At 47.4% G+C, this 18,899-nt stretch overlaps 1 protein-coding gene across 2 annotated transcripts in view; it reads left to right on the plus strand.

The window, feature by feature from the left end:
* The first annotated feature begins 1,396 nt into the window (after positions 1-1,396).
* LOC119179501 (uncharacterized) overlaps positions 1,397-18,899 on the plus strand; it is a 126,081-nt gene continuing 108,578 nt past the window's right edge. The window contains exon 1 of one of the 2 annotated variants that reach the window (XM_075869901.1): positions 1,397-1,451. In XM_075869901.1, coding sequence (XP_075726016.1) covers positions 1,400-1,451 — 52 coding nt within the window. In that variant the 5' untranslated portion in view covers positions 1,397-1,399. Of the gene's footprint in view, positions 1,452-7,054; positions 7,336-18,899 lie in introns of those variants that run through there. The other variant, XM_037430587.2, reaches the window with a different exon arrangement.

Below are 18,899 nucleotides of genomic sequence, written 5' to 3' on the forward strand. Positions count from 1 at the left end.
TCACTGAACTCTCAAGAAATTTACAAATATCGGCCTTTTCTTGATCCTTCAGCACCTCCAATAAAGCAAGTCGAAATCGCCACTGTTGGACCTAGCCACCGGAATGGCCCACCGCGCGCCAGTAGGCAATCACGGATGCCTACATTGGTGCCTTTTTATTAGAGAGGGGGGGGGGGGCGGTCGGGAGATGTCGTGGGGAAAAGGGGGGACACTTACAAGTTTGTGACACCAGATGTGCCTTGCAGAGACGTAAGTCTAGAAAAATCACGTCTTGTAACACACATCTTGCAATAGCAGCCTTTTTTTTTAATATGTTGCAGGTTTTATTTTTGTTTATATAAGAATTCAAATCATGCCTAGAAATCAAATATACAAAAGAACAAAGGTTCCCAGCACTCGTAATTGCATTATTATGTTGTGTCTTTTCCGGAACAAGTCGAGAGTGGCAATTGCTATTTCGATTTCTCACGCATCTGATGGGCATTGAGCACGTGAACACGATACAAAAAAGCATTGAACAGTTGAATGTTTTATACATACTTATCAAGCATTCTTATTTGTGACGTTTTTATGAGAAATTTTAATGGGGCCCACTTGCAAGGGGTGTTCCCCTCCCCTGACCAAACACCAAGGGGTCGGGGAGTCAACGTTTTCTGCAGGCGTGGTCAACGGACGCCCAGCTCGTGACCAGTATGGGCTGTGTATCTGAGCAAATATTGCATTTGCTCTCATCTGCACTTATGACCATCGACAGGCTTTTGTCTTGGGGGGATGCAAACCCTTCTTTCAACTTGCATGACGACTGAGGAAGTAGGTCGTGTTGGGGTCGCTAGAGTGGGTAGCAAGTGCTGGTGGAGCTTGAAGGGTTCAAGTGTCCTTTTTGCACCACCCGCCTCGCCCACGCCCATGTCTACACTTCATTCATTGAACACTGCGCTGAGAACTAGTTGAATAAATGCGCAGATTTGTTTCCTTCCACATCCTATATACCGCTGCATAAAAGATTCTAACATTGTGAAAAGTAGGTATTTTGATTCGTTTGAAGGAAAAACGCTTTGCATTCATCGGGATGTTGACACATCTGTGTAGTGTCATTTATGCTATTTGGATTCAAATTCCTGAATTTCAACTAATTCAGTAACCTGTGGCAGAAGAGCCTTTTGAATTTTCAGTTTCGGTTTCTGCGCCGCCGCCGCCGACGAAAATTGGCCGCACGCCGCCGCCGATGAAAAAACCGGCTAGCGCCGACAACGCCGCCGCCGCCGACTCTGCACGACCGCAACGCCGCCGTCGGTCGAAATCGCCTCGGCGCACACCTCTACCTGCATCGTATGTCTACGATGCGGTCACAGAACACCTACCAGTTTGCGGTCTTCTCGGAGCTGTCGTGAAAATTAGAATGAGGCTTAAGATGGCCGCCGTCCATTTAGCTGTCTATTTAGCCGTCTACGGTGAGTATTGGAACGCAGGAAATCTAGTACCAACCATAGAGTTTTTCAAAACTTACTAGAGGGCACTCTGGCGCTGCGATTGTTCAGCGACCATGGGAATGATGGGTAGTACACACATTTGCTTAGTCTTCGTAATTGCGGGTGGCAAATTGTACTTGCGGCTTCGTTTATTGCAGGTTACGGTTTCGTCTTAGAGAAAAGAACAAACCCTTTTAAATTTCGCGACCTGATTTGAAAAGGTAAGTCGAATAAAATTGGGTGGTGAAGCGCAATCGCTGAACATTGGCTACTTTTTGTTTTGTGAGAAAAAAGTTTCAGGCCACATGAACACACACGGAGCCGAAGGCAGGCCGGAAGTACGGAGATTAGACAAATGTGTGTACTAGTACTACCCTACAGTGGCTAGAAATGCGCCTATTCTAGCCACTGTAACTACCCATCATTCCCATGCTCGTTGAAGCGCCGTGCGTTGCAGCTCCCTTAGATAGATAGATAGATAGATAGATAGATAGATAGATAGATAGATAGATAGATAGATAGATAGATAGATAGATAGATAGATAGATAGATAGATAGATAGATAGATAGATAGACAGATAGATAGATAGATAGATAGATAGATAGATAGATAGATAGATAGATAGATAGATAGATAGATAGATAGATAGATAAATAATGTGGCCAAGTACCCTTTGCAACGGGCGGACTCAATGAAGTGTCCTAGCCATATTGTAAAAAAAGAAACAACGCGAAAGAAAACATGAGTTAAAAAAACACACAGACACACACGTCAGAGTTCACAAGTCACACACTTCCAGCGCCGTGTGTGTCCGCTGTGGGTGACCGTCTTGTGTCCCTCCACCACACTTCGAGGCGAGCTTTTGTGGTGCGCACACTTTTGCCACAGCGGTTTCTCTCCGCATCAAGAAATCGCAGGGTGGTGCTCTCTACTGTAGGGGGAGTCAACTTCGAACATAGTAGGAGCAAGTGCTCGATAGTCTCTCACCCGCCACCGCAGGACCTGCACACCGCCGCGCGCGTTTCGGGGGCGCAATCATAACGGCTTCGATAGTCGAGAGTGCGCAGCGCGCCCGCCCGAGCCTCGCAGAGGAGGGCACCACCACAGCTGTTGTCGTACAGCGATGGCTCCGTCGCAATATCTCTCTTGCTTTCCCGGTAGATGTGGAGGGTGGCTGAATGCCACATTTCTCCCTCTGCCTCACGAACACGGTCACAAATGCCCTTTGCAGTCTCTCGTTCAGGTCCCGTTGCGATATATTCGAGGAGGCCGTATTTTCGCCTCAAGAACATCACTCTGGAGCCGTTGTCAGATAGGAAGGAGACGCGGCGCCGAAACGCTTTGTCCCAAAGTCACACTTAACTCATCAACCCATCATCATCCTACGTCTGTCCCGGCTCCACCTCCCCCCAGGGCTGTGTGGGGGGAAGATTTGTTTCGGGCAGACGGCCATGCCCTGGCAAGGGGGCCACCGTTCGGCGCCAGGCGCCCAACAGACGCGGCCTGCCTCCCGGCATACAAGCCAGGGAGGCCCGACAAAGGGACTACCCTCTGGCGGAGCAACTTCAGTCGCAACGCGCAAAGTGAACGTACCCCGGCAAGGTGGGCTATCGCAGTGCGTAGGGTGCGCTGCGGTCATGGCCCGTCTCCTGACCGATAGGGCCCAGCGAGACTTGACACAGGGGCTACCCTTCGGCACGGTAGCTCTCGCCACCACACGCAAAGCGGATGTACCCAAAAACGTGGCAGCGGGACAGCCCTCGGTCGCAGTAACTTCAGTCACCACAACGAAAGTGCCCGTGCCCTCACACTGTCTCGCGGCTGAGAGCCTGCGACGACACCCCCTCAGGGCGGATGGGCTATCGCTCAGCGCGAGGCGCTTTGCGGTCATGGCCCGTCTCCTCACCACAAGGGCGCAGTAAGACACAATCCGTCCTGTGGGGTCTACGGGACTACTATTTGGTGCAGAGGCCAGTGCCGCTGCACGCAAACCAGACGTACCCACGGAAACCGGCACGGCTGAAAGCCGGCTTAGTCCTTCTCGAAGAAGGGAACCACCTTCCGCCTCGACGAGTAAGGTAGCCGAGCCTACAGAAGGGGCCAACACGGACCTTGCGGGTAAAGCCCGACAAGGTGACAGGATCACCTTAGCGCATGCGAAGCTCGGGTGAAAGACCATACAGACCAAACTCGGGGGCGACTGGCTCACTAGGCCTAGTCGTGGAGCCTTAGAGAAAGTCATCATTAGAAGTTGATGGTTATCTGCCCTCCTGCCTCACTGAAAATCACTGCCGGACGGTGCCACGTCTCGTAAAACTTCTTTGCACCTAGGCGCTGCCACTCTCGGTGGAGAACGAACCAGACCTCCTTCCGTACTTTTGCAAGCACTTCGTGAAGCCCGGGTCGCTTGCCGTCAAAGACGGCACAGCACCGTGCAACCCACACTTGGTACGAGCACTCAACAAGCAGAAGCACGTATTGCTTAGCCGCTTGTCGCGACAGGGGATGGAGAAAACGAACGGTGTTGAAAGGAACACCTGGGTGGCCAAACAAGCTAGCTATCCTTAGATGGAGGGCAGCTGGTAGTGCGCACTGAGAGAACACGTGAACCAGGTCCTCCATAGTGCCACAAAAAGGGCACACTCCTCGTTGAGCAATTCTTGCGAAGGGCCTGAACCTTAGAGGCAGGCGATCTCTGGCCAGGCGATACATGAATGTAGCGCGCTTGGCGTCCAGGAAACTGGCAGTAATTAACCGCCAGTTAGGACTGTATTCGGACAGGTCGTGTTCTCTATAGCGTTCAGGTAACTCGGGAGCGAGTCTATCGACTAACTCGCGGAGTTCGATTGAATCTAAATCTATCTCGGGGTCGACCTCTTGGAGACGGGCCAAAGTAGAAGCGGCCCCTGCATAGAAGGCAGAAGGCGTTCCCGCCCGAGGCACGGAATTCGAAAATGACCCAGGCGAGAACAACCTCAGCCTGGTGCTCAGGAAGTACGATGCGAAGCTTCTTGTAAGGAGCATATCTCAATCAAGAGCTACCCGTGTCCATTTAACATGTAATGCCGTGGTCACAACGCTAAGGTCGGGAATACCTAGTCCTCCTTCGCCCCGGCGCAACTTCAACACGGGGCGCGCCACAAAAGGAGAGGCACGACCCCAAAAGAATTTGAAAACTTTCTTTTCCAAGATAACTTTGGTGTGGGGTTTAACTGGCATAACCGAACCTATGTACGTAAGGAAACTGAACAACAGTGATTGAATTATCGTGGCCCTAGCTGTAAGCGGACAAGACAAGGCACCGAGTTCCTTAATCCTATCAGTCAGCTTTTGCCTTGCTAACCGCCAGTTTTCGGTAGTCAGGCCATCTGGCTCGAAATGGAAACCTAATATACGTAGGCGCTTCTGTATGGGGAAGCCATGTACAGGACGTGGACTGGAGGGAGCGCAGTTCAGATACATGACTGCGCTCTTCGACTTATTTATTCTGGCGCCGCTCGCCGAGCAGTACCCCTCCATAACGTCCAAGACGGTGCAAACAGTTGCTTCGTCCGGGACGACAATAGAGAGGTCATCTGCATAGGCAAACATTGCCACCGGGGGGGAACCTGGCGGAAGGGGAAATCTACCTATGCTGGTGTCTTTAGAAAGCCTCTGCAAGAGCGGCTCGAATGCGAGCACGTAGAGAGCGGGCGACAGTGGGTCACCCTGTCGGACTCCACGGCACACACCGAACGACTCCGAGACGCGATCTTGTATGACAACAGCAGAAATAGGACGAAAGTAGAGAGCCCTGACCATGCTGATGAACTTTGAACTGAAGCCCGCCTGCTTTAAAACTTTAAAGATGTACTTGTGACTGATAATATCAAAAGCCTTTTCTTGATCAAAAGAACAAAGGATTCCACTTAGGTTGCGAGAATTCGACCATTCTATGAGGTCCCTGATAGCAAAACCATGAAGTTGGCACGACCTATTTTGGACACAACACGCCTGGTACGGACCCAAAACAGTACTGAGCACTGGAGTGAGTCGAACGGACAGGCACTTAGCTATGAGCTTGTAATCACAGTTCAAGAGGGTGATGGGCCGCCAGGCTCTCAGGTCGGTGCGTCTCGTCTCATCCTTGCACAGGAGAGTGATCCGCCCCTCTCTTTGAGTTGCTGACAGGGTCCCCTCACGGAGAAGCCTGTTTGCCAATGTGGTAAAAGGCCCCCCCAAAACCCTCCAAAACTTGACATAAAACTCGAATGTCAAACCATCTGAACCTGGGCTGCGATTATGGTTCATGGATTTAAGGGCTGGAAACACCTCCTCTTCGACGAAAGGAGTGTCACAAATATCAAAGTCCTCGTAAGTTTTGGTGAAAGGAAACGAGTACGGAGTGGGAGGTGGTTCGGCGTAAAGGTTCTTGTAGAACTGTCTTGCCACCTCTAATACTTCGTCCTGCGTTTCCACTAAACCGCCTGTGTTAGGATCGACCAAAGAGGTTATCGCTGAGCTCTTCCTAGCCAAGTGTCTGCGAAGGACATTTCTGCTGCACCAAGCCTCCATTTCCCACTGCTCTGCGCGTGCTGTGGCCCGCAAGCGGTCCCAGCGTCGCTGGAGCAGGACTCTATATTCTTTGCGCAGTGAAGTAAGAGCCGCGGTTACCCCCGGGCCGCAGGACAATGGCTTTGAGAGCAGGAGGATCGCGTCACAGACCGCTTTGATCTCGGCGCGCTCCTCCCGCGCCCGCCTCTTGCCCCAATCCCGAAAGCGCTCCGCGACTCCGGCCTTCCCCGTGTCCCAATCGCTACCGTCTAAGTTCTGGTCGCCAAGGAATGAACCTATGAGGTAGGTCGCCACATCTTTTGTGGCGCCCTTATCTTTAAGGAGCCGTGGATTTAAACGCCACGGTCGCTTGCCCCATGGCACCAAACTAGAGTCGGCAAATCTCAGTGCAAGGAGGCTATGGTCACTCAATGCGGAAGAACACAGCCAGCTAGAGTGCATGCTAGGAGCAAGCGAGGGCGAGACATAAAAACGATCAATCCTCGACCGGCTCCCCCTCCCCGTTCAAGTCATGCCTGACTGGAGAGGACGGAGGGACCGCCAAGCATCGACAAGCCCCAGCTCTTTAACAAGCTCCCGCAACTCTAGGTCGCCGTTTTGGCCTCTATACTTTGGAGTTCCTTTGAGGGAAACGCGATCCGCTTGTTCTAAAACACAGTTGAAATCACCTACTAAAATGACACGGGAAGGGCCAACTAGATAAGAATCTAGGGAATTAAAGAAATCTTTCTGCTGTCATCACTCTGGAACTCCATTGAGTGCGAATGCCCGTGATGTAAATATATCGAAAGAGCCTGCGTGCCCACCTGCTGTCATTCAGACACTAGCGCCAGAGTTCCCTCTAGTAGGAGAGAGAGAATAAACATTTATTAATACAAATGCACACTGAGCCTTCTTTGTGTCCCTCTAGTAGGAAACTTTATGGCATAGTGTATATTGGGAAACTTCACGGAGGAAGGAAACTTTATGCTCTATGGTACCACATCGCTCCTCTTAGACGGTAGCGCCACACTTCTCACTAGGTATTTGTGAAAAAATACTCTATGCCATTGCTTATGCACCGGTAGCTGGCGACATCTAGAAAGTGGTCAACTTGTGTGTAGCGTCCCCAGCATTTGGCTGCAAAATATCTGTTCCGAGGTAAAAAAATATCGTCCGGCGCCATCGGGACTTCTCACGCATCCCTGCTTGAGCTTTCGTCGCTTTCCTCTCGGTGTTTTCGGCCAGCGCATCTGTCGCCCGGCGCACCTTGTTACCGTCTTCTGCATTTGTAGCCACGTGCAACTGTCAAGATGCCACCCCGAGGACGAGGTAAGCCTCCGACGCCTAGGGCTACGCTACAGCACGCCGAGAAAGGCTGCGTTGTTTCGCCTCGTTTTCCCAGTAGCATTCGCGCCGGTTCATCAGCTGCCCCACGCGAACGTTACAGCACGGGCTGATTGGACTGGAAGCGCTGTCTAAGGGATTGCTCAGGTCGCCGCGTAAAGCACGATCCTGTTGGCATATGTCGTGATCCGAATGAAAGAAACAAATGCCCTGCTCGAACGAATAGGTGGAGTTGTTTCGCCAGCTTCGCTGGCAGGTTGTACTCATTTTTGATAGAAAACTTGGTGGATGCGAAGTTTTTTTTAGTGACAAGCTTACATGCTAAAGGTGTTCGAGTCGTTCTCGCGCTGGCGCTGCGTGCGTTGCAATGGGATTGTAAAGTGGTGCTGCTTGCTTCGCGTAGAATTCGCGTCTCTCAGCAGCAATTCTGAATCTCAAAGCTTGACTCGCTTGCAGGCTGTAATTGGGAATGCGGTTAGATAGCTTCCCAGACTTAATTCGAAGTTTGGGGCGAGCGCATTTGCACAAAGCATGGTGATGCTACAGCGTTTCAGGCGGCCTTACGTCAGCCTCTGGGATGGGTAAATACTAGCGAAACCGTCCTAATAACTGCTTGCTGGTAACGCTAAAAAAATCAAATGAGCCTTAGTAAAATGTAACCCGCGTAGCAGCTCCTTTTCAAAAATCATTCCAAGTCATATTCATTGTTCCAGTTTAATGTTGAAAGTACTTCGGAGTCGTGATCATGTCGAACTTCTGGCCGGCCACTAAAACACTAAAATACTCTTTACTAGTCTTGAAGGAGCCATTGACATGTCGTTTCTACCTGCCTGGGACGTTTGTAGCACTTAGCGTTTACTGTACAGCTTTAAAGGAAACGGCTTGGTGAGCTTGAGCCAGGGCATTCCCTAGTAGCCATGCGGATTTCGCCCGTGCACTGCCAAATGCCTTTGCGTTTGATGGTAATGTTTCTTCACTTAGGAGACTGTTGTATGTTGTAGCAGAATCTTGAAGTCCTCCCTGTTGTAATCTGTGCACTGCCTCATAGGACAACTTGAGATGACCTCTATATGACTGCTTTCTGCAGCAGTATTGCACAGTGCCGCGAGTTCTTGGCATGTGAACAGTGTGATGCGCACAGAGCACGATTGTGCACACGTGATTTGTGTGCACGGCCATCTCATGGCATACACTGCCCATGCTGAAGATAAAAGGCATCCTGAACAGGGGTTTAAGCGGGCTCAGGTGCTCACTCAAACAACCCATGTACTGTTCTGGACACAGAGGTCACATTTCAGTGAACATGAAATGTGATATGCCGGTGTACGTAGAGTTAGCTCCATAATAAGGGACTCCAGCTGGCCAAAATTTCTGGTGTTAGAAGAAATTGGTTTACTGATACATATTGTCATACAAAAACTTAAAGCACAAAACGTGCAAAATTATGCAGTATGTGGAACCATTGCACTCTGGCGACTGGACTGTGCAAAATGATAAATACGCAGGTTTCATGGTAAACATCCTACTAACATTTTTCATGTGAAACACAACTGGTTTCATTCATACATAATTTTCCCAGTGTATCAATCATTGATTGTATCTAAAGCTTTTCATCCATTTTCTCACCAGTTGCTCCGTTTTGAGCTTAGTATATTAAACGTAACCGCAATATGGCAACATCGATTGAATACTTTCTCGCTAACAGAACTCGGTTTGTTAGCACCAACAGTTACAATTCACAAGAGTCTTCTGCTACTTATAATGTGCCTCAGGCCTCAATTTTGGGCCCTCTTCTCTTGTTTAAATAAATGACCTCCCTACTGATATTCTGTCATCAATTAAAATATTTGCTCATGACTGTGTTGAAATGCATGCACTAATACGGATGTAAATTTTCTGCAACAAGGTCTTGCAGAAGTTTCTTCCTGGTGCATGCTTGATTGAACATGCAACTAAACGTTAATAAATGCAAGGTAATGCAAGTTGCTCGGAACTCTTGTTCTATTGACGTTGCAAAATAGCTAATTAATGATAGTGTTTTAGAAAGTGTTTCATACTACAAGTATCTTTGTTTAAAATTTACCTCCAACCTCTCATGGCATACTTATGTCACCTATCATCGCTTACAATGCCATTATCACTCTTAGCTACCTATGAAGACACTTTTCAAGGGTTCCTTTTACTCTAAAACTCATTTTATATAGAACCCCTGTTTGTCCTAAGCTTGAGAAATGCCTTGTCTTGTTCTTTTTCATAAAATTTTCCACAATCTACTACTAAAACAAGAGCTGCTTTCCAAGCCACACTACATATCAAATAGATAAAACCATCCCCACAAAACATGCATCCCTTTTTCACATCAGATTCTTTTACAATTCCTTTATTCCCCTTACTGATTCGAACCACCTCTCCATAGCCCGCCCGCAGGGGCGCCTGCGCAAGTAGGCGTTTGGTGTGTAGCGACACCACGGACCCGAGCTAACGGGGGAGTTTCTACTCCCTCCCACGCCTAGCCGTGCGTGGCTTTGCCGTGTCCGGGGAAAAGGGGATCCTGGGGGTTGAGCCGACGCTGGGTGATTGGACCGTTAAGGCCCCCCGGCAGAGGCAACACACCCCTTTGGCCCCGGCTTCACGTAGACGGCACCCCTGGGCTGACCCACCCAGGGGAAATCGGCAGTCGCCTTTTCCTATCTCTCTCTCCCTACATCTTCGTCTTTATCTCTTACTGTTTATCTGTCCTGTCTTCTACTCTCTTCCGTTTACTTCCAAACTTCCTGGCGGCTAGGGTTAACCCTGTGCAAATAGCTTACCTTGGTCTAGGCGCATTGGGTTATAGTGGCGTTGTACGGCTGGCGTCTGCAGGTTTCAGCATCTGTAAACCTGCAGCGTCCCCTCGTTGGGCTCCGTGGTGGGTGGCCGCCAACGCTACCGAACAACATACAATTAGCATGCACAAAGCATTCCCTTTACTAAGTGATCGTGCCTCCTCAAAGCGGGTACGCACCGAAGATATCAACTTTTTCATGCGGCCAAGACAAACCTTTCCTCGATTCCATGTTATACACTGTGAAAAAACTAACAAGCAAGCCAGAACAGTATCCCCCTTCGTAGTGGCTAGGTCCTTAACCGAAACTCTCGGTGCCGGGTACAAGGTTACCAAAATGGCCAGTGGAGATCTACTCCTTGAAATACATGAACAAAACCAATTCGATAAACTGAACACCCTCACAACGTTTGGAGACACACCCATCAGTATTACGCCACACAGGTCCATGAACTCATCTCGCGGGGTCGTATCAGACGTAGATTTGCTTGAGCTGACGGAAGCTGAACTTCTGGAAGGATGGAAGAGCCAGAACGTGACAAACGTACAGCGTATTAAGATCAGAAGAGATCAAAAGGAAATCCCAACCAAACACTTAGTACTGACCTTTGCTTCGAGCGATTTGCCGGAAACTATTCAGACTGGGTACACAAAGACATCCGTGAGACCATATATTCCCAACCCCCGCCGTTGCTTCCAATGCCAGAAATATGGCCATGGCTCCAAAACGTGTCGTGGTCGCCAGACTTGTGCACAATGTGGAGTTCTAGGCCACGTGTCTGAGAACTGCAAACAACCACCACACTGTGTAAACTGCGAAGGAAACCATGCCGCATATTCACGCTCCTGCACATACTGGAAAAAAGAAAAAGAAATAATTACGTTGAAGGTGAAGGAAAACATTACATTTAAGGAAGCACGGCGAAGAGTCGCTCCATTCTATGGAGCTACATACGCTGATGCGGCGCGTCAGGGGGCACCGCCGCACCAGCCCTCGCCACTCCCTCGGCCCGCGCATACCGAGCCGGTGGTTGTGGCACCTGCCCCCAAGGCGGCTGTAGCCCAGGCTACACCGCCTACTCCCAAACAGAGACCGGAGACTCCAGAGTCCTCCAGTCTCAAGGCCTCACCTCCGCAGGTGAGGCCCGAAATTCGAACTAGCAGCCCGCACGTGCGGGCATCCAGTGCCTCCGAGGAGGCAATGGATACGTCGGCACCCTTGGTGCCGAAAGAGCGGCGTGGCTCCTTGGAGCGCGCCAAGAAAACAAAAAAGCCGATAACAGGGCCTGGTGACGGCCCTGTTAAGTGAAGTCAAACTCTGTCTAAACAGCCACTCGCTTTTCGTACACACAGCACTATTTTACATTCACCATGAACACTCAAATTATACAATGGAACGTCAGGGGCCTTTTCAGAAACCTTGACGACATCCAAGAACTCTTACACGAATACTCACCAAAAGTGCTGTGTGTACAAGAAACACACCTTAATTCAAAGCACACAAATTTTCTCCGTAAATACGTTATATTCCGAAAGGACCGTGTTGATGCTATGACATCATCCGGAGGTGTTGCCATCATTGTGAATCAAGGAATTGCATGCACACACTTACAACTCCAAACATCCCTTGAGGCAGTGGCTGTTCGAGCAGTTCTTTTTGATAAACTGATCACAATCTGCACTCTCTACATTCCTCCTAGCTATCAGCTGCAAAAACGTGATTTACACTCTTTAATTGATGAACTTCCGGAGCCCTATGTTCTCCTTGGAGACTTTAATGCGCATAGCAGGCTATGGGGTGACTCTCGGTATGACGCGCGAGGTCGACTGATTGAAGAGTTCCTTCTCTCCTCAAGCGCGTGTCTTCTAAATCGAAAAGACTCAACGTATTATAATCTCGCCAATAACACCTACTCCTCCATAGACCTAAGCATAGTATCCCCATCTCTTGTGCCCCTACTCCAGTGGAAAGTCATCAGTAATCTGTACGGAAGTGACCACTTCCCCATAGTTTTGAGCACAACTACAGTAACTGAGTGTCCATCACGTGTTCCCAAGTGGCTCATAACCAGAGCCGACTGGGAACACTTTTATACCATCGCTCGTCTAGGTTGGAATGACATAAGTACTTTGAACATTGATGTTGCTGTCAACTACTTCACAGCATTTTTGATTGATGCTGCAACAAAATGCATCCCACAAACAAATGGACACCCTGGAAAACGGCGTGTGCCATGGTGGAACTCTGAATGCCGAAACGCGCGCAAACAGCAAAACAGAGCTTGGAGGCTGCTTCGGAACTCACCGACAGCCGAAAATCTTGACACCTTCAAGAAAATAAAGTCTCAAGGCAGGCGAACGCGTCGGCAGGCAAGAAGAGAAAGTTGGCAGAAGTTTTTGTCAGGGATCAATTCATACACACAGGAAGCTAAAGTGTGGAACATGGTCGGTAGGATAGCAGGAAAACAAGTACACACACTTCCACTCGTAAACACTCAGGGCGACACCTTGGAAGATCAGGCAAACTTCCTCGGTGCACACTTCGAACAGGTGTCCAGCTCATCCCACTATACTGACACTTTCCAAAAATACAGAACAAGAATAGAAAAGCAGAAACTCGAACACAAATGCACTGGATACGAGGCATATAATCAAGCGTTCAGTCTAGCTGAGCTCCGAACATCCCTAAACTCCTGCAGTACTTCTGCCCCAGGTTCTGACCGTGTCGTTTATGAAATGTTAAAAAACCTGCCGATCGAAACGCGAAAAACCTTACTTTGTTTGTACAATGCTATCTGGTTTTCTGGCACTATCCCTAACTCCTGGAAAGAGGCTATTATAATTCCCGTTTTGAAAGAGGGCAAGGACCCTTCCTTACCTTCCAGTTATAGGCCTATTGCACTCACAAGCTGCTTGTGCAAAATCTTTGAAAAAATGATAAACTGCAGACTTGTACACTTTCTTGAAATAAACAATTTGCTCAATCCATTTCAGTGCGGGTTTCGAGAAAGTAGATCCACCACAGACCACCTTGTTCGTATCGAGGCACAGATCAGGGACGCCTTCGTCCATAAACAATATTTTCTCTCTGTATTCCTCGATATCGAAAAGGCTTATGATACAACATGGCGTTTCGGAATTCTAAGAGACCTGTCCCACCTTGGCGTGCGCGGAAGAATGTTTCACATAATCGAAAGTTACCTGTCAAACCGGACATTCCGTGTCCGAGTGGGCACGGTTCTTTCCCAAACATTCGTCCAGGAAACAGGCGTGCCACAAGGTGGTGTACTTAGCTGCACACTTTTTCTCATCAAGATGAATTCCTTGCACTTGTCCATCCCTCGCAATATGTTCTATTGTACATATGTCGACGACGTTCAGCTTGGCTTCAAGTCATGCAACTTGGCCATGTGTGAGCGGCAGGTTCAGCTTGGTTTAAATAAGGTCTCCAAATGGGCAGATGAAAACGGATTTCGACTTAACCCACAAAAAAGCACATGTGTCTTGTTCTCTCGAAAGAGAGGCATGCACTCGGAACCCGACATTCAACTGAACAGGCAACAACTGTCCGTCAAAGCCGAGCATAAATTCTTAGGCTTAATCTTGGACAACAAGTTGACCTTCGTACCCCACATAAAGTATTTAAAAACAAAATGTTTAAAAGCCATGAATGTTATAAAAGTGTTGTCACGTACTACGTGGGGTAGTGACAGGAAATGCCTCAGGAACCTGTATAGAAGCCTTATTCGCACCCGCTTAGATTATGGGGCCATTGTTTATCAGTCAGCGACTCAAAGTGCTTTGAAGATGCTGGATCCCGTGCACCATTCGAGCATCCGCCTTTCTACGGGTGCTTTTCGCACCAGCCCCGTAGAAAGCCTTTACGTTGAGTCAAATGAGTGGTCCCTTCATCTGCAAAGAACCTACGTGTCCTTTATATATTTCCTTAAGGTGAAAGCAGACAAGAGGCACCCCTCATACTCTACTATTAATGACTTATCGAGCTCCATTCTTTTTCAAAACAGGCCTTCAATGAGGCAGCCCTTCTCAGTTCGCCTGAAGGGTCTAGCTGAAGAAACTGCAGTATCACTTGAACACAGTTTAATGGCTCCTGTTGCATACCCGCCACCGTGGCAGTGGCAGACTATAGATTGCGATGTGTCTTTTTTAGAAGTTACAAAACATGCGCCTATTGCCCATATTCGAACATACTTCTTGGAACTTCAATACAAATACACACGTCCTGAGTTTTTCACAGATGCCTCTAAGTCTAACTCTTCTGTGTCCTACGCTGCTGTTGGCCCTTCCTTTTCGGATGCTGGCCCTCTACATCCAGGCACAAGTATCTTCACAGCGGAAGCTTACGCGATACTTGTGGCAGCTAAACACATCAAACAATCACAAATACAAAAAGCAGTAATTTATACAGACTCCCTCAGTGTGGTAACGGCTCTGCACAGTCTTAAAAAACAAAAAAACCCTGTCCTCGTTTCACTTTACTCCATTTTATGCACCCTCTACACACTCAACAGACATGTTGTTGTGTGCTGGGTGCCAGGGCACCGTGAGATTCAAGGCAACGTGATGGCGGATCAGCTTGCTGCATCCGCCCACGAAAGCACCGCCGTTACACCGACATCAATCCCGGTCCTTGATCTTAAGCCGTCTCTCAAACGAAAACTCAGGGACTACTGGCAGAGCAAGTGGGATACACACACACAAAACAAACTACACGTTATTAAGCCACACCTTGGTCATTGGCTGCCCGTATCGAAATCGCGTCTAACAGAGGTAACACTAACAAGACTCAGGATAGGACACACATACACGACACACACACACCTTTTGTCTGGTGGCAATCCACCATTGTGTGACAGATGTGGGGAATACTTAACCGTCCTTCACATGTTAATTCAGTGTAAACACTTAGAAACTCTTAGAAAACAACATTTTCCAATACTCTACCGACAACATATACCTTTACACCCTGCAATGTTTGTCGGTAGGGAACCACTTTTTAGTCATAATTCATTGTTAGCGTTTTTAAAAGAAATTCACAGCTTTCATGTCATATACCCGGGCATACCGTAGCAGGACCTCTCCAGAGAGGTTTTTGCTGCGGTGGCTACACAAAAAAGCACATGCCTCACGGCCCTTGGATGCAAGGGTTTGAACGAGTGAGGCACTTGTGCTATTGCCATACATATCCACCATCGTCTTTTATTATCACCAACTTTTGTCATCTGTTCACATCACACACACCTTTCACGGCATGGTCATGATTTTATTACCTGTATGTTTTTACCCGCCTTACTGCGAGGAATTTTATGGCCCTTATACAGCCGCTTATCACAATCATTGTCCATATTTTTTAGTAAGATGAACTGGCGCTCTTTGGCCGTGAATCGGCCCTTGCGCCATAAAACATCAAACATCATCATCATCACCTCTCCATAGCCCAACTGATAAGGCTGCTGTTTAATACGATGTTTACTCTTAGCAGCTTTTCATTTTTGCTCGTTTATCTTATTGCTGTGTAAACTCTTGCCCACTCCCTTCTGTAGCGCCTTCAGGTCCTGAAGGTACTGTAATAAATAGTGAGCCTTGCTAGAACAGTGGCTGCGATTCTCAGCTGCTGAACAAAGCAGGTTCAATCCAAGCCACGGCTGTTGTATTTGTGAGCAAGTGCAATGGTAGAGGTATTGTGTGATTTCGTTGTACAATTAAGAACAGATGGTCAAAATGTCCGGAGCCCTCCACTACAGTGTCTCTCATAATCATCCTTGGTTGCCCTGCTGCAGTGGTCTAGTTGCTAAGGTACTCTGCTGCTGCATTTCGATGAAGGCGAAAAGGCTGTAGGCCCGTGTGCTCAGATTTGGGAGTATGTTGAAGAACCCCAGGTGGTCGAAATTTCCAGAGTCCTCCACTACGGCGTCTCTCATAATCATATGGTGGTTTTGGGATGTTAAACCCGACATATCAATCAAATCAATCATCCTGGGTTTTCACATCTAAAACTCCAAATATTATCAAGAAAGTTGGTGCATGCTCTCAACTGTCACAGGATTTGTTTTTGACATCAGCTCGATCACATTATTGCAACTTAACAATCTAGTGGCGCTTACTAGTGCAAAATATGCTTGCTTTGTGATCATCTGGCCTTGTTTTATATCACTAAGGCACTGCTTGCACTGAATGTCGAGCAAGTGATTCGGAATCTCTCTAGCTGCCATTATAAAAAAAGAGGCACTGACTGTTCGCATTGTGCTGTCACCTGGGAAACTAGAATTGGTGCTCAGTCATTACAATGTTCACTTCACAGCATCACTGATGTCCCTGGCTTTCATTGCAGGTGTTCTGTGTGCAGATAGTGATCAACTGCTGTTGAATTCATCTACTGGGGAATTCGTGAGCATTGCAGTTTATGAAGTTAATCGTGCATGAAGTCTGACAAATACAGGGAAATGGTGTAGACCATTTGTTTGACAGCCCTTAAGGGGTACACTGGTCTTAGAAGGCCAAAAATCGCAAAAAAATCGACTTTTTGAAGCTGACAATTTCGAAATATTCGCCTATTTTTGCACTTATATGAGAAGTTTCTAGCTTCTCGCGTCATTATGGTGCAAAATTAATTTATAACATCCCTGTGAGATGAATGTGAGCGCAAATTGACGCTAAAATCGCGATTTTTCCACGCCAAACTGTTGCCGTTACGCACGAACTATCGTGTTCATCTTGGTCTCTTGTCTTGTCTTGTCTCCTAGGAGATCTTGGCTCATACCCACATGGGGGATTGGCCACACTGTACCTCATAATAGAACATTTTTTACAATGCTTGCTAAAAAAATAATTAAAGAGAAATTGGATAGGAACAATAATAATGTTCCTTTGAAAAAACGTGAAAAATTGCAGAAGAATGCGATAAACCAGAATATATAAAACAAATTAACAAGAATGAGGAAGGGGAAGAAAGAATTGGATATATCTGGCAGTACCACTAGCAGCGTGTCCTTCCGGTTGCCTGAATGAATTTATGTAGCGCTGACAGAATAGCACTGCGGCCCACACCCAACTGACTGGCTCCAAACGATAATAGGGTGGATGTATTGACTGGCAATCCGAGCCTACCAATCGGTCTTTCAAGAATTATTCGGCACAGTGAGGCGAAGTGGCGGCATGTGAGAAGAAAGTGATCTATTGTTTCCGGTTCATTGCAAACTACACATTGGTTAGTTAATGAAAATCCTGATTTGTGGAGATAAAAATTTAACAGAGGAACTCTACAGCGAAAGCTTGTGAGGGTCACCTCACATTGACGGGAAAGGCATTTTGCGGTGTTCCATGTGAATTGCAAGTGCCGAAATTCTTCAGATTGTAGAAGCGACGTTTCGTTGATTTTGAAGATTAACAGGCGTTTGAATCGTTCGGCAGTGATAAAAGGAAACTGTGGAGCTACTAGCACCACCGGGAAATTTAAAGATGCCGAAGCGAGCGAATTAGCAATTTCATTTAGTTCAATTCCAGCATGCCCGGGGACCCAAATAAACCGAACTTCTGATAGGCTATGCGGTACGAGAGACCAAAATATCCTGAGAAGAGGAGACTTCTTTGCGGACGTTAGATGTGTACATACAGACAAAGCATCCGAAATAATAATAGCTTTTGATTGCTGATAATTTAGTTTTCGAAGAGCCAATGTAATAGCCAGAAATTCAGCGAGATAAATTGGTGTGAAGTCAGGCAATTGGAGCGCAAAAGACCAATTAAGCTGATGAGAAAAAATACCTACTCCAGCCTTCTGAAGATTTTGCGTTGCGTCCGTCGAAAGTACTACGTATTTAGGAAAATGACAGATGGTCTTGAAGGAGGCCCTCCAGAACATGCTTTGGAAGTAACTTGGCATTTTTTGGAAAAATATCGAAAATTAAGTCAACTGGCACCGAGTATTGGGTTTGGGGAGTTAAATGCCGGAGGGAAACCTGAAGATTTGATAACAGAGACTCGACGAAAATGACTTGGAGTCTTTGATAACGAAACCATGGGCGCTGAAAGAAAGAAACTGGATGTTTCATGAAAACTGTCTGTGAACAGAAGAGGGGTGCATCGTAAAGTTTTAAAAATGTTTGCACAGTAAGCTGTCGAAATCTAGCATCAAGTGGAATGATTCTAGCTTCCAAATAAAGCACGCTATTCGCGACACACTTAGGTAGCCCGAGACACAGCCGCACAGCTTGCCTTTCTAGCAATATAAGAGGTCTTAATTTGTGCTCAGCACTTCCAGAAAACAGAACGCAGCCAAACTCCAGAATTGGGCGTACGTAAAATTTGTATATCATAAGTAACGTATCCCTGCGCATCCCTGAATTCTTATTGCAAATGGCGGAGCAATCCTACGGCGCTTTCTGCTTTACGGGTGTTGGATTCTATTTGTTGCTGCCAATTTAAATTGTCCCCGTAAACAATACCAAGATATTTTAGCGCTGTTACTTGTGGAATCGGATCATTTCGATAATGCAGTGAAATAAATACGGGAACGGATAGAGGGAATACAAGCAGAGCACATTTGCTAATATTAAGTGAAAAAAACAGCCCGCCAAGCCATACTTCAAGCTCACTCAAATATGACTGTGAGATTTGATACAAACTATTGATATCTCGGGATGACGAGAAAAAAGCAATATCATCGGCGTAGACATAAAGAGGAACATTTTTATGAATGGGAATA

This window comes from Rhipicephalus microplus, chromosome 7 (assembly GCF_043290135.1).
Source record: "Rhipicephalus microplus isolate Deutch F79 chromosome 7, USDA_Rmic, whole genome shotgun sequence".
NCBI lineage: Eukaryota > Metazoa > Arthropoda > Arachnida > Ixodida > Ixodidae > Rhipicephalus > Rhipicephalus microplus.